The sequence below is a fragment of the Watersipora subatra genome, chromosome 4 (assembly GCF_963576615.1).
Source record: "Watersipora subatra chromosome 4, tzWatSuba1.1, whole genome shotgun sequence".
Lineage (NCBI taxonomy): Eukaryota > Metazoa > Bryozoa > Gymnolaemata > Cheilostomatida > Watersiporidae > Watersipora > Watersipora subatra.
The window spans coordinates 60,810,945-60,829,488 of NC_088711.1; the positions used below are offsets into that span (position 1 = coordinate 60,810,945).

General features: G+C 34.4%; 1 protein-coding gene across 1 annotated transcript; it reads left to right on the forward strand.

The window, feature by feature from the left end:
• Window positions 1-15,711, forward strand: LOC137393622 (uncharacterized). The gene is made up of 7 exons (XM_068080258.1): window positions 1-156; window positions 3,213-3,324; window positions 4,689-4,909; window positions 5,496-5,730; window positions 10,078-10,208; window positions 11,472-11,639; window positions 15,205-15,711. Exons 1-7 carry the CDS (start codon window positions 39-41, stop codon window positions 15,228-15,230), a joined length of 1,011 nt encoding a protein of 336 aa, XP_067936359.1. The 5' UTR covers window positions 1-38; the 3' UTR covers window positions 15,231-15,711.
• The last annotated feature ends 2,833 nt before the right edge of the window (window positions 15,712-18,544 follow it).

The window sequence follows — 18,544 nt, forward strand, 5'->3', positions numbered from 1 at the left end:
ACAAGCTAACAGCTATGAGAAGAGAAGCATAGCTCACCATGGCTGACTTGCCACTACTAGCATTTTGGGGATTATTGCTGATCTATGCTGTCTCTTCACAGAACAGCAATTGGGTGGAATTACTTCCTGTTTGTCCAGCAAACAATCAATCTGCAGGTAAAGTTTATGTTCACAAACCGTAAATATGGTTGTGTATGTTCAAAATAGTTTGTATGTATGTATAACTTTTTGTGGTATTAGTAAGCATCAACAAAATTATGTTTTTTTGTTGTAAAAGAAAGAAATAGAAATCAGGAGTTGTTGAGTGAGTTGAACAAAAGTATTTTAAAAGTCGGTAATCTGATAATATTACGGAGGCATATGGTATGGATTGTTAAATTCGATAGTCATAGATTATGTAAGGCAGTTTCTCATACTAAGAGCTCATATAAAAGAACACTAAAGTTTGTCGATATACATATTGTTGAAAGTTTTTATCTCATTTCTGTAGTACTTGAAACTTTGATTAGAGTCTTGTTTGTCTATTGAAATACTATGCTAATCATGAGTGTCTTAGATATCGCAGACAACATAGACACAGACACAGTCTTAGATATCACAGACAACATAGACACAGTCTTAGATATCCAAGACAACATAGACACAGTCACAGACAACATAGACACAGTCACAGACAACATAGACACAGTCACAGACAACATAGATTCAGTCACAGACAACAGACACAGTCACAGACAACATAGACACAGTCACAGACAACATAGACACAGTCACAGACACACTCGTAGATATTCCAGACAACATAGACACAGTCTTAGATATCACAGACAACATAGACACACTCACAGACACAGTCTTAGATATCACAGACAACATAGACACAGTCTTAGATATCACAGACAACATAGACACAGTCACAGACAACATAGACACAGTCACAGACAACATAGACACAGTCACAGACAACATAGACACATTCACAGACAACATAGACACAGTCACAGACACAGTTTTAGATATCACAGACAACATAGACACGTAATAAACACACATGTCAGTATACAGACTTTCTACCACCTAACTAGATTTATAGTTGTATTTTATTCCATGTTTAAGGCATGGTTAAGATGAAAATTTGTTGTATTGATTGGAAATTAGAATTATATCACAAAAGTTAATATAAAGAAAACAGATTTGCCAAGTTGAAAGATGTGAGTGGTGATAGTTTTTGAACATAACGGAACAATGTATGTTTGCTTAGTCTCTACTTGTCACTGTTTCATTTGAACTCGTGTAGAATCTAGGGCTGCCTATTGGCAATATCTATTTACATTTCTTTTTCAACACACTATAGGATATCACTACTCACCCCATTTCATCTTGGCTTTAATGGGTGACCCAAACGCATATGGTTTATAAAGTATTGAATATCGAACCTAGCTGTTATGAACTATTTTTAGCTTTCATACCAAGCATCAAAAGTGTGGAATCAGCTGCCTGCTGATATCTGGGAAATTACAAACACTAATCTATTTAGAACGGTCTTGAAGCAGCACCTGCTGTCGAGGCTGTAGTAGTCTGTGTGTTGTTTAGCTGTCTTTTTTGGTTTGCTCTAAATTGCAGGGTTTTTATATATTTTATGTGAGTCACACTCTGCTCACAGCTTGCCAACTGAGCTCTGCGCCTCAATTAACCAAGCTATTGTGTACGTGGAGCCTTCATTATTGATTTATATGATGTAATTTTTAGTAATTGTCTTACTTGCTGAAAAAATAAAATTCAATTAAACAAAAAATCAAACATGGATTTTGTTAACAGTGGTAAACAAGCTAGAAACTAAAAAATTTAACCAGCCAAGTTAACTTGGCAATCAATACAGGTCTAAACGAGTGTGTTAAACTTGATTCTAAAGTTTGAAAAAGTGGTTTATATGTCATGTCTCGTTTCAGATTTTACTATTTTTAATGTTGGAGTTAGAATTTTAAACTGCAGGATTTTAATGAGTATTTTTAAAGTCTATAAACATGTGCGTTTGGAGGTGTTCTAGCAATGGTAAATGGTATTTGTTACAAGTGACTGGTGAGGAACCTGAGATTCAGCGACACTCAAAATTAAAATCCTATCAGCTGATTCTCGCCAAAATATGACTTGATATTTTAATTAATACTAAATACTAAATTTGGCTTGATACTAAATATTACTCGACTCGAAACTTGATTCATATTTTTACATGCAACTCATTTTTTTGTTCTGCACCGCTGTACATAGTAGCAACTTAAACTGACTTGTGACTTGTGACTCGTTATCACTAGTAGCAAATGAACTTGAACAAACTTAGTCAACTTGATAAATATACTTGTTCGCACAGTTTTTGTAGACACAAACTATACTCACTTTATTCTGAATATATTTTCTACTAGTACCCAAGCAGTTCGTGAAGATCATAAAGTGTAACACAAATCTGCACAAGTATTCTGAAATGTAGAAGGGTGATTGATTAGTGCAGATGTTAGAGTGTCAGTCTACCAGTCCGAATCCACGCAAAGAGCAAAAAGATTGTACAACACAGAATCAAACCTAAATATTCAAATTTCCAGCCAAGCATGCTGCTATCGGCATCACTTGACACCTATTTGCATTTAAGAATATTTATGCTCATACTTGTTACTCATGACAATCTCTAACTGCTTACGGGACTGCTGAGGTACTAGTGTTCATACATTTTAGAAACTTTTAGCTAAACCCAACAACATTACTAATGTAACTGGTTGTATCCCTTGTTCTCTGCCTATAATTGGGCTCCAAAAGATATACATTGGTTTGTTATCAATCAAGAACTAGTGAAACCAATAGATATGCTTGCACGTAGAGTCATAGCTCACTGTTTACCAAAATCAAAGTTCTCTTCTATTTAATCTTGATCCATCAAAGGGGACATTAGCTAAACGCTAGAAAATATTTTCAAAATGATGAGCCAGATGAGTTAAAGATTCAACATTCTCTTTGAGTTATACATATTGTCAAATAGCAATATAACTGTACGCACATCAGCTTGTTTTAAGGCTGAAAATGTAAAGCTTGGAACTAAGGCCTGTGAACAAGAAAAAAATACAAGGTCACAAAATTACTTATGATTTAATCCTCAATAAGTAATATTCAACAGTCAATAGTATCAGATGAGTCAAAACAGGTGATAGATTATATATTTGTAGATTTGGAGATGGTATCAGCAAACCACACAGACAAGCAGAACAATGTGATGACCTACGCTAACAGACCATTCTCGCTGTATTGCTGTGCCACAGGCTATGCTTATTTCAGATGGTGAGTAATACATATTACAATCCTTACCTACGAGACTATTATGTGGGGCTAACAATGTACATGCAATGCAACTCATGCTCACTGAATTAGAATGTTTGAACTTGAACCACTTCTAACTTGCCTCACTACATGAGTTAAAGCATCAGCTAGTTGTAAATGCAAATAGGATAATTGCTTTTGTATTCCTTTATAGCCCAAATCCTAACTTGTTTTCCTTTTACATAAATGTATTTACATTTCTCACTAACTATTCTATGATACATTGTAGTTATTGAAATACTAAAACTTGTCCTTTTATTATGATTTAGAGCCTCCTATTTGCTGTTTTGTGTACCATCTTCCTTTAAAAATGTTATATCAGTATTACATTTTTAGTATTCCACATGTACACAAAAACAATACTTCAACCTAGTGAAATTTTTAGCTGTTTTGTTTTTTGAGAAACAATAAATTAACAGCAAAGAAATATTTTATTAAGTCAAAAGGAGGCAATAACAAAGATTAATAAAAACTACAAAATGGTAGGCCTACTTGATAATTTTTATATCAAAGCAAAAAAGCTTTGACGGTATTCATGGCAAAAGAGTCAAAACAGTTTTCAATTTAACACGAAACATAAAAACATCACTTCTGTAATATAAACAAAGCATTGGTTTTAATCTGATGTTTAGTTGGTACACATCATTGTGTTGGGAAGAGTGATGGTAACACTAAACCAAAGCTATGGTAGGAATGATATATACTAATTTATATTCAGTAGCTACTTGCTATTAACCTGTGGTTGAGTGAGTTTACTATACTTAACCAACCTTCCAAAAGCCCATTTTTAACCATACTATTAGCAAAAATGGTATACTGCCAAACAAACCTCTCTTATGAGTGAAAACACAGACACTTGAAACTTCGTATTCAAATATGCCAGGCCATAGCAGTTGAAGCACTTTACTGCAAGCTGATTGGCTAGCATAAGCAAAGAGTGGGCATAAAACTTGTTATCATTATATCACGTACTCAGTTTTGTGTGCCAACATGACATATGCGTGAAATTGCTTCATAGCGACCTGTATGAATGTCACAACTTGTATGATTTTAGAAAAAAAATTAAAACTTAATTTGGCTCACATTCTGTGTACAAATGTTGAGCTTCAAATGCTGAAATCAAGCCTGGCACAGTTTTGTAAAAGCAATACTACGTTCAAATTTCCCACTCCTGAGGTCATAAGGTTCATGAGGTCATAAGCTCTATGAGAATAAATACTAACTGCAACATGGCTGGAGTAATTTTCTAAAAATAAAGGCTGTATTGCTTATATATCTCAGCCCTTTAAATTTGTCCCGTTTATTTTTTTACCCGCTTGCAACAGGTATAAAGGTGGAGTGAAGCTCGGATCATCAACTCCCCACATGTTTCAGTATAATGATGAAGAAACCAGAGAAAAGGTTTTCTGGTATCAGCTCACTAGTGCGGACTGTAGCAACACATCAGTGCCAAAATTTTATGAATGCACATTTGTCTGCGAAGCATTTTCTGAAAACAGTTCAGAAAGCGTCTCCCAAAACATCACTGTAACAGTCTATGATAAAGGTGAGTTTTGTTGGCTAAGTCGTAATCTATCTTCTGTTATGGGCTCACAATTTTCATATCAGCTTTATGACTATAAATCTGGCATATTTTTCCCTAGCTATGTATTAGCCAACTTTTACTTGCTGGAAAAGGTATTCAGAAGAGAGACTCAGACATGCATTAATACACGTGTAAGCTGATAGTAAGATGACACAGTGAAATGAAAAGCTACATTGAGAAGACAACTCTTCTTTTTTGCTTTTTTTGGTTATCTTGTTGAGCTAGTAGTCAGAGGGTGTGAATGAGAAAATCAATTATTGTCTCATTTAATTGGGATAGTTTTAAATACACAGTTTAATTTCTAAATATTAAATTATCAGTAAAATATTTTATTAAATATAAATTGCATAATGAAACCGATTTGACAGAAATAAATTTGCATGTTAAAAACATATTTTTTCTTTCAAGCATGTGTTGAACTATAAATTATTGCTATAAGAGAGTTGAACATTCATAGATCCCTTCCGTAAAAATTGTCAATCATTAACAAGTGTTCTCACGACTTTATCAGAATTCTATGTGCGAGTGATGCTTCTTGAATTACTAGAGCTTGTTGCCGAGCCTGCATCAGTCCCAGAATTTGTCAATGCGTCTGCGGAAACATGTCTATATGAAGGACAGACTTTGCACGCTTTCTGCTACCTCTGGTACGACAGCAATGAGAATTTTTATGAAAAGAAAATAAAACTGTTGATGGAGAATGGTACCTCTGTGTCTGATCTCATTGATAAATCAGTTCCTAGAGAGACCCGGAGAATACTTGAGGACTTTGTTGATCCCATGTAAGTTATGACCACCTGTTCAGTTCAACTATGTCGAAAAAAACTTAAGACCAAAAATTTCTGGGGAAGCTCTTGAACTATGTACTGGTTATAATTAGCTGATGTTGTATGAGCTTGCCAATAGCTGTCCTACATACTGACACTTGGTTTAACCAAGTACTTGTGCTTTAGTTCTATAATTAGTTTTTGCATTGACGTCATTTCCTGTTTGTTGTTTTATTATGCAGTAGTTCAAATGTACTTGAAAATATTGCCAGACTAACTGAAATGCTCAAGAACTTTACAACAATCTATATACAGTAGATGCTCCTATTATAATGTTTACCTTCTATAACTTAAATCCCACATCATAATTATAAAGAATTTAAGTGAAGTTTTTTCTTCGTATTACGTAAAAAATTCCATATAATGTAAAGTGTCAAGTCAGGTGAGTTCTTAAATCCGATTTGAATGGTAGCCTATATCGCTGCCGATAATGGTAGCCTATATCGCTGCCGCTGCAAGAAAAAGAGACTTACGTATAGCGTTATATCTGCTTTATTACATATCAAATTTATATAACATGCGAGTTCGTCATGATAGACTAGTAGATGCGTCGACAACACAGAGAATAGGGTAGCTGCACAATTGTTCATAAATACTTGAAGGCGATTGGATAGAGCAGGTGTTAAAGCATCAGTCAACCAAACACAATGTCACAAGTTGGAGTATCATTGAAAGTTATCTTCTAAGCTAACCTTGAACCCTGGATACAGATAGATGGTGAACAAGTAGCACCACTTTTTATAGCTATAGTAAATATATTTTTGTTTTGTTTCACTGTAGGCGTATAAAATATTTGTTATTAGTTTTACTTTGCAGAATAGATTTTGCTGATTAGAAAAATAACAAATCGCTGTAAATGAATGTCGAAGATGTGCACTCGCCATCATCTTATTATAGAATTACCGCAGTCATAATCTATAAAATCATACTTTGCTGCACTGCATCTAAACTGACGGCTAATATGAATATGTAGTAATTGACTAACTTGCAATAAGTACGCAGAACATTAAGGTCATTAATATGGTGGATAAAACTAGAGCAGTATTTTGGTTTCTGTATTTATTCATAGCTGCACTTTGGCTCTCACCCTAGTCCTAGATCATATAAACACTAAGAACTTTTGCTATTTGTTAAAACACATCGGAATCTTCAGCTGGAAGAAGTAGCCAAAGCAAATAAAATCTGAAAGGTTCAAACTGGATGGCTAAGTCACGCACAATTTGATTGGTTCAGTTCCAACCAAAGCTTGAACCACATTGGATTGCATATTGTTGTGGAAGTCAGCGCTGACTAGCCACTTGCAAGTGGGCTCTGTGTATATGTTGTCTTACATCAAATGAGTAATAATGTAGCTCTCATGTACAACTGTAATTGTTTCAAGCAAGGTGACTGGTGAATGAGCGTGGCTCTTTATTACACAAGCTATATAAGTATAAAAAGACAGAACAATTCGACACAATCAAGCGTGATGCTGAATTGAGTTCACAAATAATAAATACTCAAGCAGCTACACTTTTAAATGTAAGAATGTCAAAATATATGCAAATACACAGCTGCACAGAGATAAGTTAGTGTTACCAAGCTGTTCTTAATGATTCGTAACTCTTTGTAATTCTCAGTCCTTTGTTTTGTAGTTCATAGTGTGTATCACTTGCCCTGTGCTCTTTGTTCTCCGTCTCACTAGGGTGTCTTCACTTGTTGCAATATTCTTACCCCTCCTGTCAAACATTGGCTTACAGCTCCTTATATACTGAGTTATGTGATAGTCTATTGGCTTTCCATCAAAGCTGGCTGGCGTATTACTACGCTAGTCCCAGAATAGCTTGATACATATGGCTATTAAAAATAGCTGAGCTTAGCAAATTCATTACAATATTATTATATGTTATATATTATATTATGTATATATGCAGTATTATATATACACATAATATGTGTATATATAATACATGTGTGTATATACATACATGTATTATATGTATGTATGTGTATGTATATATGAGTATATATGTATTATATGTAATATAATGTAGTAGTATATATAAAATAATATGCCATTCAATAAGATTCAGGAAACAAACAATAGAGTTTCATAACAATACAAAAGAAATAGATAGAACGATGTAAACTTTTCAAGTTTGATTCCCGACACTTGTGGCTGCTTTGGCCGCGATAGGTAGTTACAGTTTGACCAGCAGCGATCGTTGTAGTATTTCAAATACTTTAAGCTGGCAACTGACCAGCAATGCATTACTCCCTGACATTTCAGTAATTCATTTGAAAGCCAATCATACTTTTAGAGTTTCACTTTGATCCGTTAATGTTGAAGCTTGCATATAGCGAAGCCATTCAGTAGAATGTCTGGCCTCGAGCATTGTTATAAATTTAGATAACACAATAATTTATAAAAACGTTATAATTTAGATAGCTCATACTAGCACGCTTGCTTTGAACAGATTTGAAGTCATGGATACAGAGATTGCTGTTAGGCAGAAAAACAAGCACTGATGTGTTCAACACACGCTTTGGACATCATTGGTTGTACGTTTAGCATGTTGGTTTGGTGTTGAGCTTAGCTTGTGTCTCATTGGCTAGTTTTGTTAACTGTGAGGGCATTACTTGTGTCGAAACAAGGTCGCAGTATCGGTACAATAGTTATTTTGTACATAATAAAAAAACGGTTAGTACTGTAGTAGCCTTGTAGTAGCCTTGTAGTAGCCTAGTATAGCCTTGATATTTTGATATAACAACTAGTGCAGGTACAGTAGACGCCCCTATAATGCTCTAGGGACGTCTACTGTACTACTAATAACTGTGAGAATAAGACATGATAAAGTAAGGCATACAGTTTCAGTCTGTATGACGATGAAGTGCTAACACTCTGCCCTTGACAAAGCTTAGGACCTCAGACTATTGACCTATTTAGCAATTGCCTAGATGCTAAGGCTAAAGTTAAAATGTATAAAAGCTAACAAATGCAGAACTCGGTTTATCACTCTCCAAGAATGTTAGCAATGTAGAATAACTTGATAAGGGAAAAATGATTTGCTGTTTGTTAGCCACTGTTCGGTTTTGAGATGGAAGTTAGACTTGTTAAAGGTTGACTTGCAACAAAATTCACATTACAGTTATTTGGTATCATAAGATTCACCATGTCTTACTCTGTTGTGTTGTAGGTGCAAAATATATGGGAATGTGATTACAAGCTCTTCAAAGCTAAAAAACGAACAGTTAATCGCAGCCACACGAGACCGCCGTAGTTTGGATTCCCTTTCCAAAACGGCTCAAATGGGACTTAGTTGTTACAGGATGGTTTCTGTTTACACTTTCATGCAATCTCATTCGTTGAAATATTTTCACAAATATACTTCACGCATTCAATAAAACCATGTCTATTGTTCTTACGCGTCTGTTTTATTGTCATTGTAATGCTGTCACTTTTAGCACTGATATCTTATAACTTACCAACAAAATTCGTTAAACTTTTTAACCTTAGCTCGAAGGAGTACATATCATTGTCTGATAATCATGACGAGCCTGTTGGTTACCTGTGATAATCGAAAAGTGCTGCAAAAATTATTTTCGAAGTATTGGGTCACATGATCAGATTACGACTTGACGATTAGTCCAAGCCGAAACAAAACTGTAAAGTAGCGAACATCTATATTTGATACAGGGTCTTCGGTAAAACCCGAAGTGTTTGTCATAAACTAGTGCTACGATAAGTTTTATATTGAGCTTTTTATTGGCCTTTTAATTCACGTGAGAACATCACGTGACAAGACGATAACCAAACTGTAATGAATGTGTCAGATAAATAAAAAGATTCCAATCTACGGCGGCTTTTCGTTTTTGAGCTTTTAAGAGCTTGTAATCACTTTTCCATGTATTTGGCACCTACAACACAACAGAGTAAGACATGGTGAATCTTTTGATACCAAATAACTGTAATGTGAATTTTATTGCAAGTCAACCTTTAAGCGAACAACATTTTAATAGGACTTCTGATTCTATTATGTAATAAAACTTATAACATGTATAGGTTATATTATTCAGTGAACTATTGTTTGTCTTCTTCTGGATGGCTACAATGTACTAGTCTTGTACTATTAGGTGAGCATAGATCAGAATGCTCTTACAACCAGAAGCCTTATTAGGAAGTTAGCCCGAGCACCATTATTCACAGGTTGGGCGCTTTTTGATTGAGTGACACCATACCGTGCTGACCTTACCACAACTTTTGCCTATTAATGCTACATTTTTGTATTTAGCATGTCGATTTACTTTTCCTCTGTGTTACAGTTTCAGCAAGGTTCAGTATATCATTACGATCTACAATGTGACGACGGAGTTCCTGAACCAGACCTACACGTGTCAGTCAGTCACCAATCCTACAGTTAAGAGAAGCTTCTTCGTAGGAATATGTGGAGAAGGTAAAACCATTTTCAGCGATGAATCACACTGCCTTGACTAACAAACGGTTCATCTACGAATAATATTAGTTGATCACTATTTGGACAGGTTCAAGAGCTCTGTCACACAAATCAAACACAAGATTGCAGCCAGAAAACTGATTGCTGGTAAATCAGGGGAAAGAATTTAGTTTAAAGGACTTCTAGGTTGCTTATCACCGCACTCCATTGCTTGAAATGTTTTGATGATGAACGAAACAAATATTCTGAGGTGTGTATCTTCATGCTTGGCTCAGTAGTTTGTGATGAGGAGGAAACTTCCTAACTCCACTAAAACTGACTACCCAAGTTTGCATTATAGCACCGAGAAGCACTTATACTATATGTCAGCTGTGACAGCTTGAGCATGCTTCTCTCTAATCTAATTCATTGCACTACTTTATGCCCTTTATTTATGAAAAGTCTACCGTAAATATTTGTGCACCTTCACTGATGTCAAATAAAAACTGCTTATTGCCCAATTGAGTACATGTAACACAAAATCTAACAATAACAGACAGCATTCCTGTATCTCATATGTATAGGCAGCGATAGCCTATGATTTGTAACTTTTTGGCTTTTCATTGGGTCATGTAAGTGCAGTTTAAAAGAAAGTGAAGACTACAGGCTAAAAGAAATATGGCAATAATAAACTAATTTACTTGAACTAGATGTTGTTAGAGACTTCCCCATCTGCTTTTTACTTTTTGTTCACCATGTGAAACAAGGAGAAAACGACTCCTAAAATATTCCAATTGAATTTCAATGGGGGGCTCAATCATTGGCCAACTTTTCAATCGTCTGTCTGAGATTAAAAGTGGTAACATTTAAAACAAGATCATGGTTTAAAATGTAGATGTTTGAAGCACTAATAAACACCAAAATAATTAAGTCGTTAATCAAAACCCAAAAGCTAAGAGATTAAAATGCAAAAAGGGAGTTCAACCTATTTTTTTTTAAATTAAAACTTGAAAAACTATGAATAATAAGCTAGAAATTCCCCTGTCATACAGCCCACAAATAATAAATTATCCATATTTTTACTTGAGAATGTTTGTGTAGTGTAAAGATCACAATTAAAACTTAAAATATTTACCAAATGTTTTTTTGTATTTTAATGAAAATTCTTAAAATTTAAAACACTTCATTAAAATCCTAACTTCTAAAAAAAATAACTCTGAGAAACTATTGAGAATCATTCTACAAAAATATAACAGTCAAACTGTTTGGTACATGTTTTGGCAGCTGAATCCGAAGTCATAAGGGAGTTGGATATTTCCCTGAAGATTGGAATTCTTCTCTCCTTGCTTGTTTTATTAGTCGCCATAGCAACCATTCTGCTGGTGAAGTTTAATGCCTACGCAAATCTTTGGTACAAAGTTCATATACTCCGCCAAGTTCAACAAACAGCAGGTAATTATATTGAAACGTATTAATGTCTGCCCAAAGCATGTAGGTAAATTGTGGTGATTTTTTTACTTGTTTTATGTGATGCTGCTGAAAACATACTAATTTCACTTTGTTGAAATTATGTCTGTGGCAGCTGCAAATATATTCTTACTTCTCAGCTAGTAAATTTTACAACTGCTGTAAGTTTTAACGTGCTGAACACCGATTGCTGTGCTGACTTGCTGGGAATGACGGGATCAGCATCCAGTGTAGACTTTCATTGCACAGTTTAATCTTATTAGTTTACATGTCGTGAAAGATTAATAATATTATTACGCATAAAAAACATTCTTAACAATAAATTTTATTAAGGTTTATTGGAAAGTATCAGTATTTTTTTATCATTTGCAATTGTTTTTGATGTTTGAGGTGATCATAACCTATATAGTCAGCGAATGCAGTAAGATCGCACAGACAGAATATAAAGGGTGGCATGACAAAGTGGCAAGTGCAGTGCACTGGCACATATGCAAGAAACATGAGTTGCCCCGCACAGAAAAATGGTACGACCACCGGGCAGAAGCTGTATTGGAGAATGAGAAAGTGAAGCTGCTATGGGACTTCAACGTGCAGACAGACAAGGTTATTGAAGCTAGAAGACCAGACCTGATACTAATAAACAAAGAAACCAAACAATGTCAGGTCATAGACATAGCAATACCTGGAGACACAAGGGTAGTACAGAAGGAAGATGAGAAGATTGGTAAATACAAAGAGCTTGGGTTCGAGATAAACAGACTGTGGAAGGTGAAGACAGAAGTGATACCAATGCAATGGGGGTAGCAATGGCATCTTCAACAAAACGAACCATTCCCAGAGCTACAATGGAAGCCTCACAAAGTAAACAAAATAGAAACGAATCTACGAGAGAATTTCAAGATGAGTAGACCCTGGAATATGCATTCATTTTTAGGCATGGCAAACCGCAATGTCTATTGTGTCAGGAAATGATCTCCGCTAACAAGAAGACAAACATCAAACGACATCATGTGACAAAGCACAGAGAGTTTACCGCAACATTTTCACTGGGATCTTTAGCTAGACATCAAAGCTAGATAAACTTCAAAAATCACTAACTTCTTCAGAAAATATACTAGTTTCTTTCCCAGCTACTGATAAACGCGCTACAGAAGCTTCTCTACGAGTCTCAAAGATTCTAGCAAAAGCATTGCTTCCCTGTTCTCATGCTGAGATTGTAAAAGAATGCACTGTTGAGGCTATGCAAACACTTTTTCCAGATAAGCGTGATGTGATTGGTAAAGTCAAGGCAATACCACTTTCTAGGAAAACTACCACTGGTAGAATTGAAAGCATGAATGGTCATCTCAGAATGACTATGCTAACCCATATAGACCAGGCGGATTACTTTTCAATTGCCATTGATGAATCTACTGATATAATGGATGCAGCTCAATTAGAAGTCTTCATAAGGTATGTAGGCTACTGTGTGTACACTAACAACTGGTAATCATTTTTACCATGCATTTGCAAGATGAAGTCATACAAGTGCATTTTAAAAGACAGCAAAGCGAGAACACAACTCCAAGTAGAAAATGTTGCACTTATTTTATGATACTTGTTTCAAAGTGACTAACCCACACATTTATACTACATGCTTCTTTATGAAGCATCAGTATGTTTCTTTGTAAAGCATATTATTATGCTTTAGTCATATACCCTGTGTTGCAGATTCTTTGATGGTGAAGAAAGGAAGGAGGAACTTCTTACTTTGGTTGGATTAGAAGGAGAAACCACCGGTCAGGCTACCTATGATGCTCTCGTCAAAAGACTTGACGAGATGAAGATACCTCTTCACAAATGCATATCTGTAACAACAGATGGCGCACCAGCCATGGTTGGAAGAGATCAAGGGCTCATAGCTAGATTGAAGAAGGATATGCCATCAATGCTAGCATTCCATTGCATCATCCACCAAACTGTTTTATGCAGAAAACTAAATGATCACTTTCAACAACTAATGTGTAAGGCTATGAAAATGATCAACTTCCTCAGAAGTCAATCGGCTCTCAGACACAGAAACTTGAGGAAGTTTCTCAAAGAAAGCGATGCCACTTGTGAAGGTTTACTAACATACAATAACATTAGATGGCTAAGTAAGGGAAATGCTCTGTTGAGATTGTGGAGTATTCGTCATGAGCTAACCTCATTTCTAAATACATGCACAAGCCTGATTGCAAGGCAGTTTCAAGAGATGATGAGCTCTTCTAAAAATATGAGTGACCTTGCCTTCTTTGCTGACATCTGTGGCCATTTGAATGATTTGAATCTCAAGCTTGAAGGGAAGAACAAGACTATCATTAATATACTACCAGCTGTTCAAGCCTTCTCTCATAAGTTGGAGTTGTTTCTGATGGATATGCCAGGTGATACGCTTCACTTTCCTACTCTAAAAGCATTTTAGATGACGATGAAGAAATGGCGTCTTGTACAGCTGAGTACACTCACTTTATAGAAAAGCTGCAACAAAAGTTTAGCAATTGATTTAGTCAGTTTCAATCTTTGAAGCATATCATACAACTCATAAAGGCACCACAGAAGGCAAAGCCTAATGGAGAGTGGGTTGCTCAGTTGCCATTGAAAAGTGTTAATGTCTCATCTCTGCAACTGGAGTTGTGTAACCTCAAAGGTACAGGTATAGATGATATTGAGGAGGGGTTCTACTTGAAAGCTTCAACAAAGGCTGAATATCCACAGCTTGCTCAACTAGGAAGATGGTTGTACACTGTGTTTGCTGCCACATATATATGTGAATCAGCATTTTCATACATGAATAATATCAAGAGCGAGTTGAGATCCACTCTGACCCAAGATCACTTGTGTCAGCTCCGAAGAATAGCATGCTGCAGTAGAGAGCCAGACTACCAAGAGATAATGAGCAGCCATAAACAATTCCATGTATCTCACTAAACTTTAAGTTATACAAAGCTCTTTAGGCTCACTTCAACATTATTCAATGTTATTTTAAAAGTATTTTAATAAATAAATTTAATTACAATACCACTACCAAACTTGTATTATCAGTATGAAATGTTATAATGTAGCTCTTCATGAAATGTTATACTGTTATACAAAGCTCTTTAGACTCACTTCAACATTATTCAATGCTATTGTAAAAGTATTCTAATAAATAAATTTTATTACAACCACTACCAAACTTGTATTATCAGAATGAAATGTTATACCGATACACATATTATGCGGCTCCCAAAAATCTTGCAACTTTGAAATTTGGCTCTTTGAGAAAAACTTTGCCCACCCCTGGTGTAGTGTATTGGATAAATGCCTGTCTGCAGAACTAGCAGTTGTGAGTTGAAATCCAGTGCAGAGTGGGTTTTTCACTTCTAAAACTTTATCTCTATAACTGAACATATGCACAGACAAACTGACAAACATTATGCTGCAAATTGGATAGTTAAGCTTGGCTTCCGTGTTTCCTCATGGATAAATAGCTTATAATAATCTGGGCTCATACAGACCAGAGTTTATGGTTGCTTGCGGTTTGTTTTAGGTCCTCAAGTGCATCCGATGCTCTGAAGGTTTTGAGCGGAGCATCCGTATGCCTTTTATGAAGTACCAGCAAATGCTTTCACTCGATGACAAACCTGAGACAATTCCGTGACATAAAGTTATGTAGTGAACGTTCAATATAATAAAACCAAACACATTGTGGTACTGTATTTAGAGTTATAGCACCTGTTTGACATCAAATGTGTAATTTATTAACATTGATAGTTCCAGTGAGTTTGCTGCAGCCACCCACTAAGTGTTCTAAAATTTCACTGTTAATTTTGGAGAGCCAGAATAATTAGTTATAATGTTGTTATTATTATTATTAGTTGTAACTAATGTATCTCAATGAGTCTTCCTTTATTCTATATTGAATAGCCGTGACAACCATACCAAGGTGTCTCATGCAATTATTTTTTATTATAAAACTAACTCTACAAATTATTATTAGACTGTCTATTTTTTTAATGAGTAAAAGGAACAAATATATTTACCTTTTTTCCCTTTTTCAACTGATCATCCTACTTGTATCTTTAAGGCTGATCAATCATAGCAATCTATAAAACTTCAATTAGCTGAATAAGAAAATCATATGCTGATAAGTTATAAAATGATTTCAATGACTTCTATCTGCACTCCCCTTTATTGATATGTAGAAACCTCTGTCTACACCCCTTTATTGATATATAGAAATCTTTATCTACACTCCTTTATTTATATGTAAAAATCTTTATCTACACCCATTTATTTATATGTAGAAATCTTTATCTACACTCCTTTATTGATATGTAGAAACCTTTGTCTACACCCTTTTATTTATATGTAGAAATCTTTATCCACACCCTTTTATTTACATGTAGAAATCTTTATCTACACCCTTTTATTTATATGTAGAAACCTCTATCTACACTCCTTTATTTATATGTAGAAATCTTTATCTACACCCTTTTATTGATATGTAGAAATCTTATCTACACCTTTTTATTGATATGTAGAAATCTTTATTTACACCCTTTTATTTACATGTAGAAATCTTTATCTACACTCTTTTATTTATATGTAGAAACCTCTATCTACAGTCCTTTATTGATATGTAGAAATCTTTATCTACACCCTTTTATTGATATGTAGAAATCTTTATCTACACCCTTTTATTTATATGTAGAAATCTTTATCTACACCCTTTTATTTATATGTAGAAACCTCTATCTACAGTCCTTTATTGATATTTAGAAATCTTTATCTACACTCTTTTATTTATATGTAAAAATCTTTATCTACACCCATTTATTTATATGTAGAAATCTTTATCTACACCCTTTCATTTATATGTAGAAACCTCTATCTACAGTCCTTTATTTATATGTAGAAATCTTTATCTACACCCTTTTATTGATATGTAGAAATCTTATCTACACCTTTTTATTTATATGTAGAAATCTTTATCTACAGTCCTTTATTTATATGTAGAAATCTTTATCTACACCCTTTGATTTATATGTACAAATTTTTATCAACACCCTTTTATTTATATGTAGAAATCTTCATCTACACTACTTTATTTATATGTAGAAACCTCTATCTACACTTCTTTATTGATATGTAGAAATCTTTATCTACAACCTTTTATTTATATTTAGAAATCTTTATCTACACCCTTTGATTTATATGTACAAATTTTTATCAACACCCTTTTATTTATATGTAGAAATCTTTATCTACACTCCTTTATTGATATGTAGAAATCTTTATCTACACCCTTTTATTGATATGTAGAAATCTTTATCTACAGTCCTTTATTGACATGTAGAAATTTTCATCTACACTCTTTTATTTATATGTACAAATTTTTATCGACACCCTTTTATTTATATGTAGAAACCTCTATCTACACTTCTTTATTGATATGTAGAAATCTTTATCTACACCTTTTTATTTATATGTAGAAATCTTTATCTACACCCCTTTATTGATATGTAGAAATCTTTATCTACACCCTTTGATTTATATGTACAAATTTTTATCAGCACCCTTTTATTTATATGTAGAAACCTCTATCTAAACTCCTTTATTGATATGTAGAAATCTTTATCTACACCCTTTTATTTATATGTACAAATTTTTATCAACACCCTTTTATTTATATGTAGAAACCTCTATCTACACTCCTTTATTTATATGTAGAAATCTTTATCTACACTCCTTTATTGATATGTAAAAGTCTTTATCTACACCCTTTTATTTATATGTAGAAACCTCTATCTACACTCCTTTGTTGACATGTAGAAATCTTTATCTACACCCTTTTATTTATATGTACAAATTTTTATCAACACCCTTTTATTTATATGTAGAAACCTCTATCTACACTTCTTTATTGATATGTGGAAATCTTTATCTACACCCTTTTATTTATATGTAGAAATCTTCATCTACACTACTTTATTTATATGTAGAAACCTCTCTCTACACTCCTTTATTTATATGTAGAAACATCTGTCTACACTCTTTTATTCGTATGTAGAAACCTCCATGATCTACACTCCTTGTGTAGAGCATTATTTAGCGCTTGGTAATCAGCATCTAGTGGCTGGATAAGATCACAAATATAGAAGTCTTAAAAGAATTAAAGTTACAAAATAACTACTACAAATGGCCGACATCCTTAGGTAAATGTAGGACATGTAGGTACTTGTAGCAGACGATTGCTGATAATTGAACGGATTGGAAATCCGCTATCATATGTACATCGCAATCATAGACAATCTTAGTTGCCTTGACTGGCTGCACAGGAGGAGAGAGTTAGAGGAGGAAGCATGTGAAAGAGGGTGGGGAGAGAATTAGAAAGTAATAGAGGGGACAGTGAGATAGAAAAAGATAGAGAGAGAAAGAGAGAGTAATTATGCTTTTTGTGTTTATGTGAACACACTAGGAACATTTTATTGCGATGTGCTAGAATACCTTTAACATTTTTCTGATGAAAAAAGACTACAATAAGAATTTATTGTTTTTCATTCTTTTGCTCAGGCATGGGTTCATTTTTAGAGTGTTATGAAAAGGTGCACCAAGGATTAGACTGTTCCTTTTAGCAGTGCTGTTATAGTGTCTCAAGAACTTTGTGCTATCGTGTGCATGGAGCCTTCATCAATGATTGTTTGCGGCGTATTTTTTGAAAATTGTCTTATTTGGTAAAAACAAAATTCAAATGACATCTTTAGGAACTTGGATTTGCTGTTGTTTACAGACTGACATTTATATGAGAATAGCAAAGTTGCCGGCATTGCACAGGTATTACAAATCAGCTTGTAAACAGTGAGAGGTAAAGTAGTCGCCTGCCACTT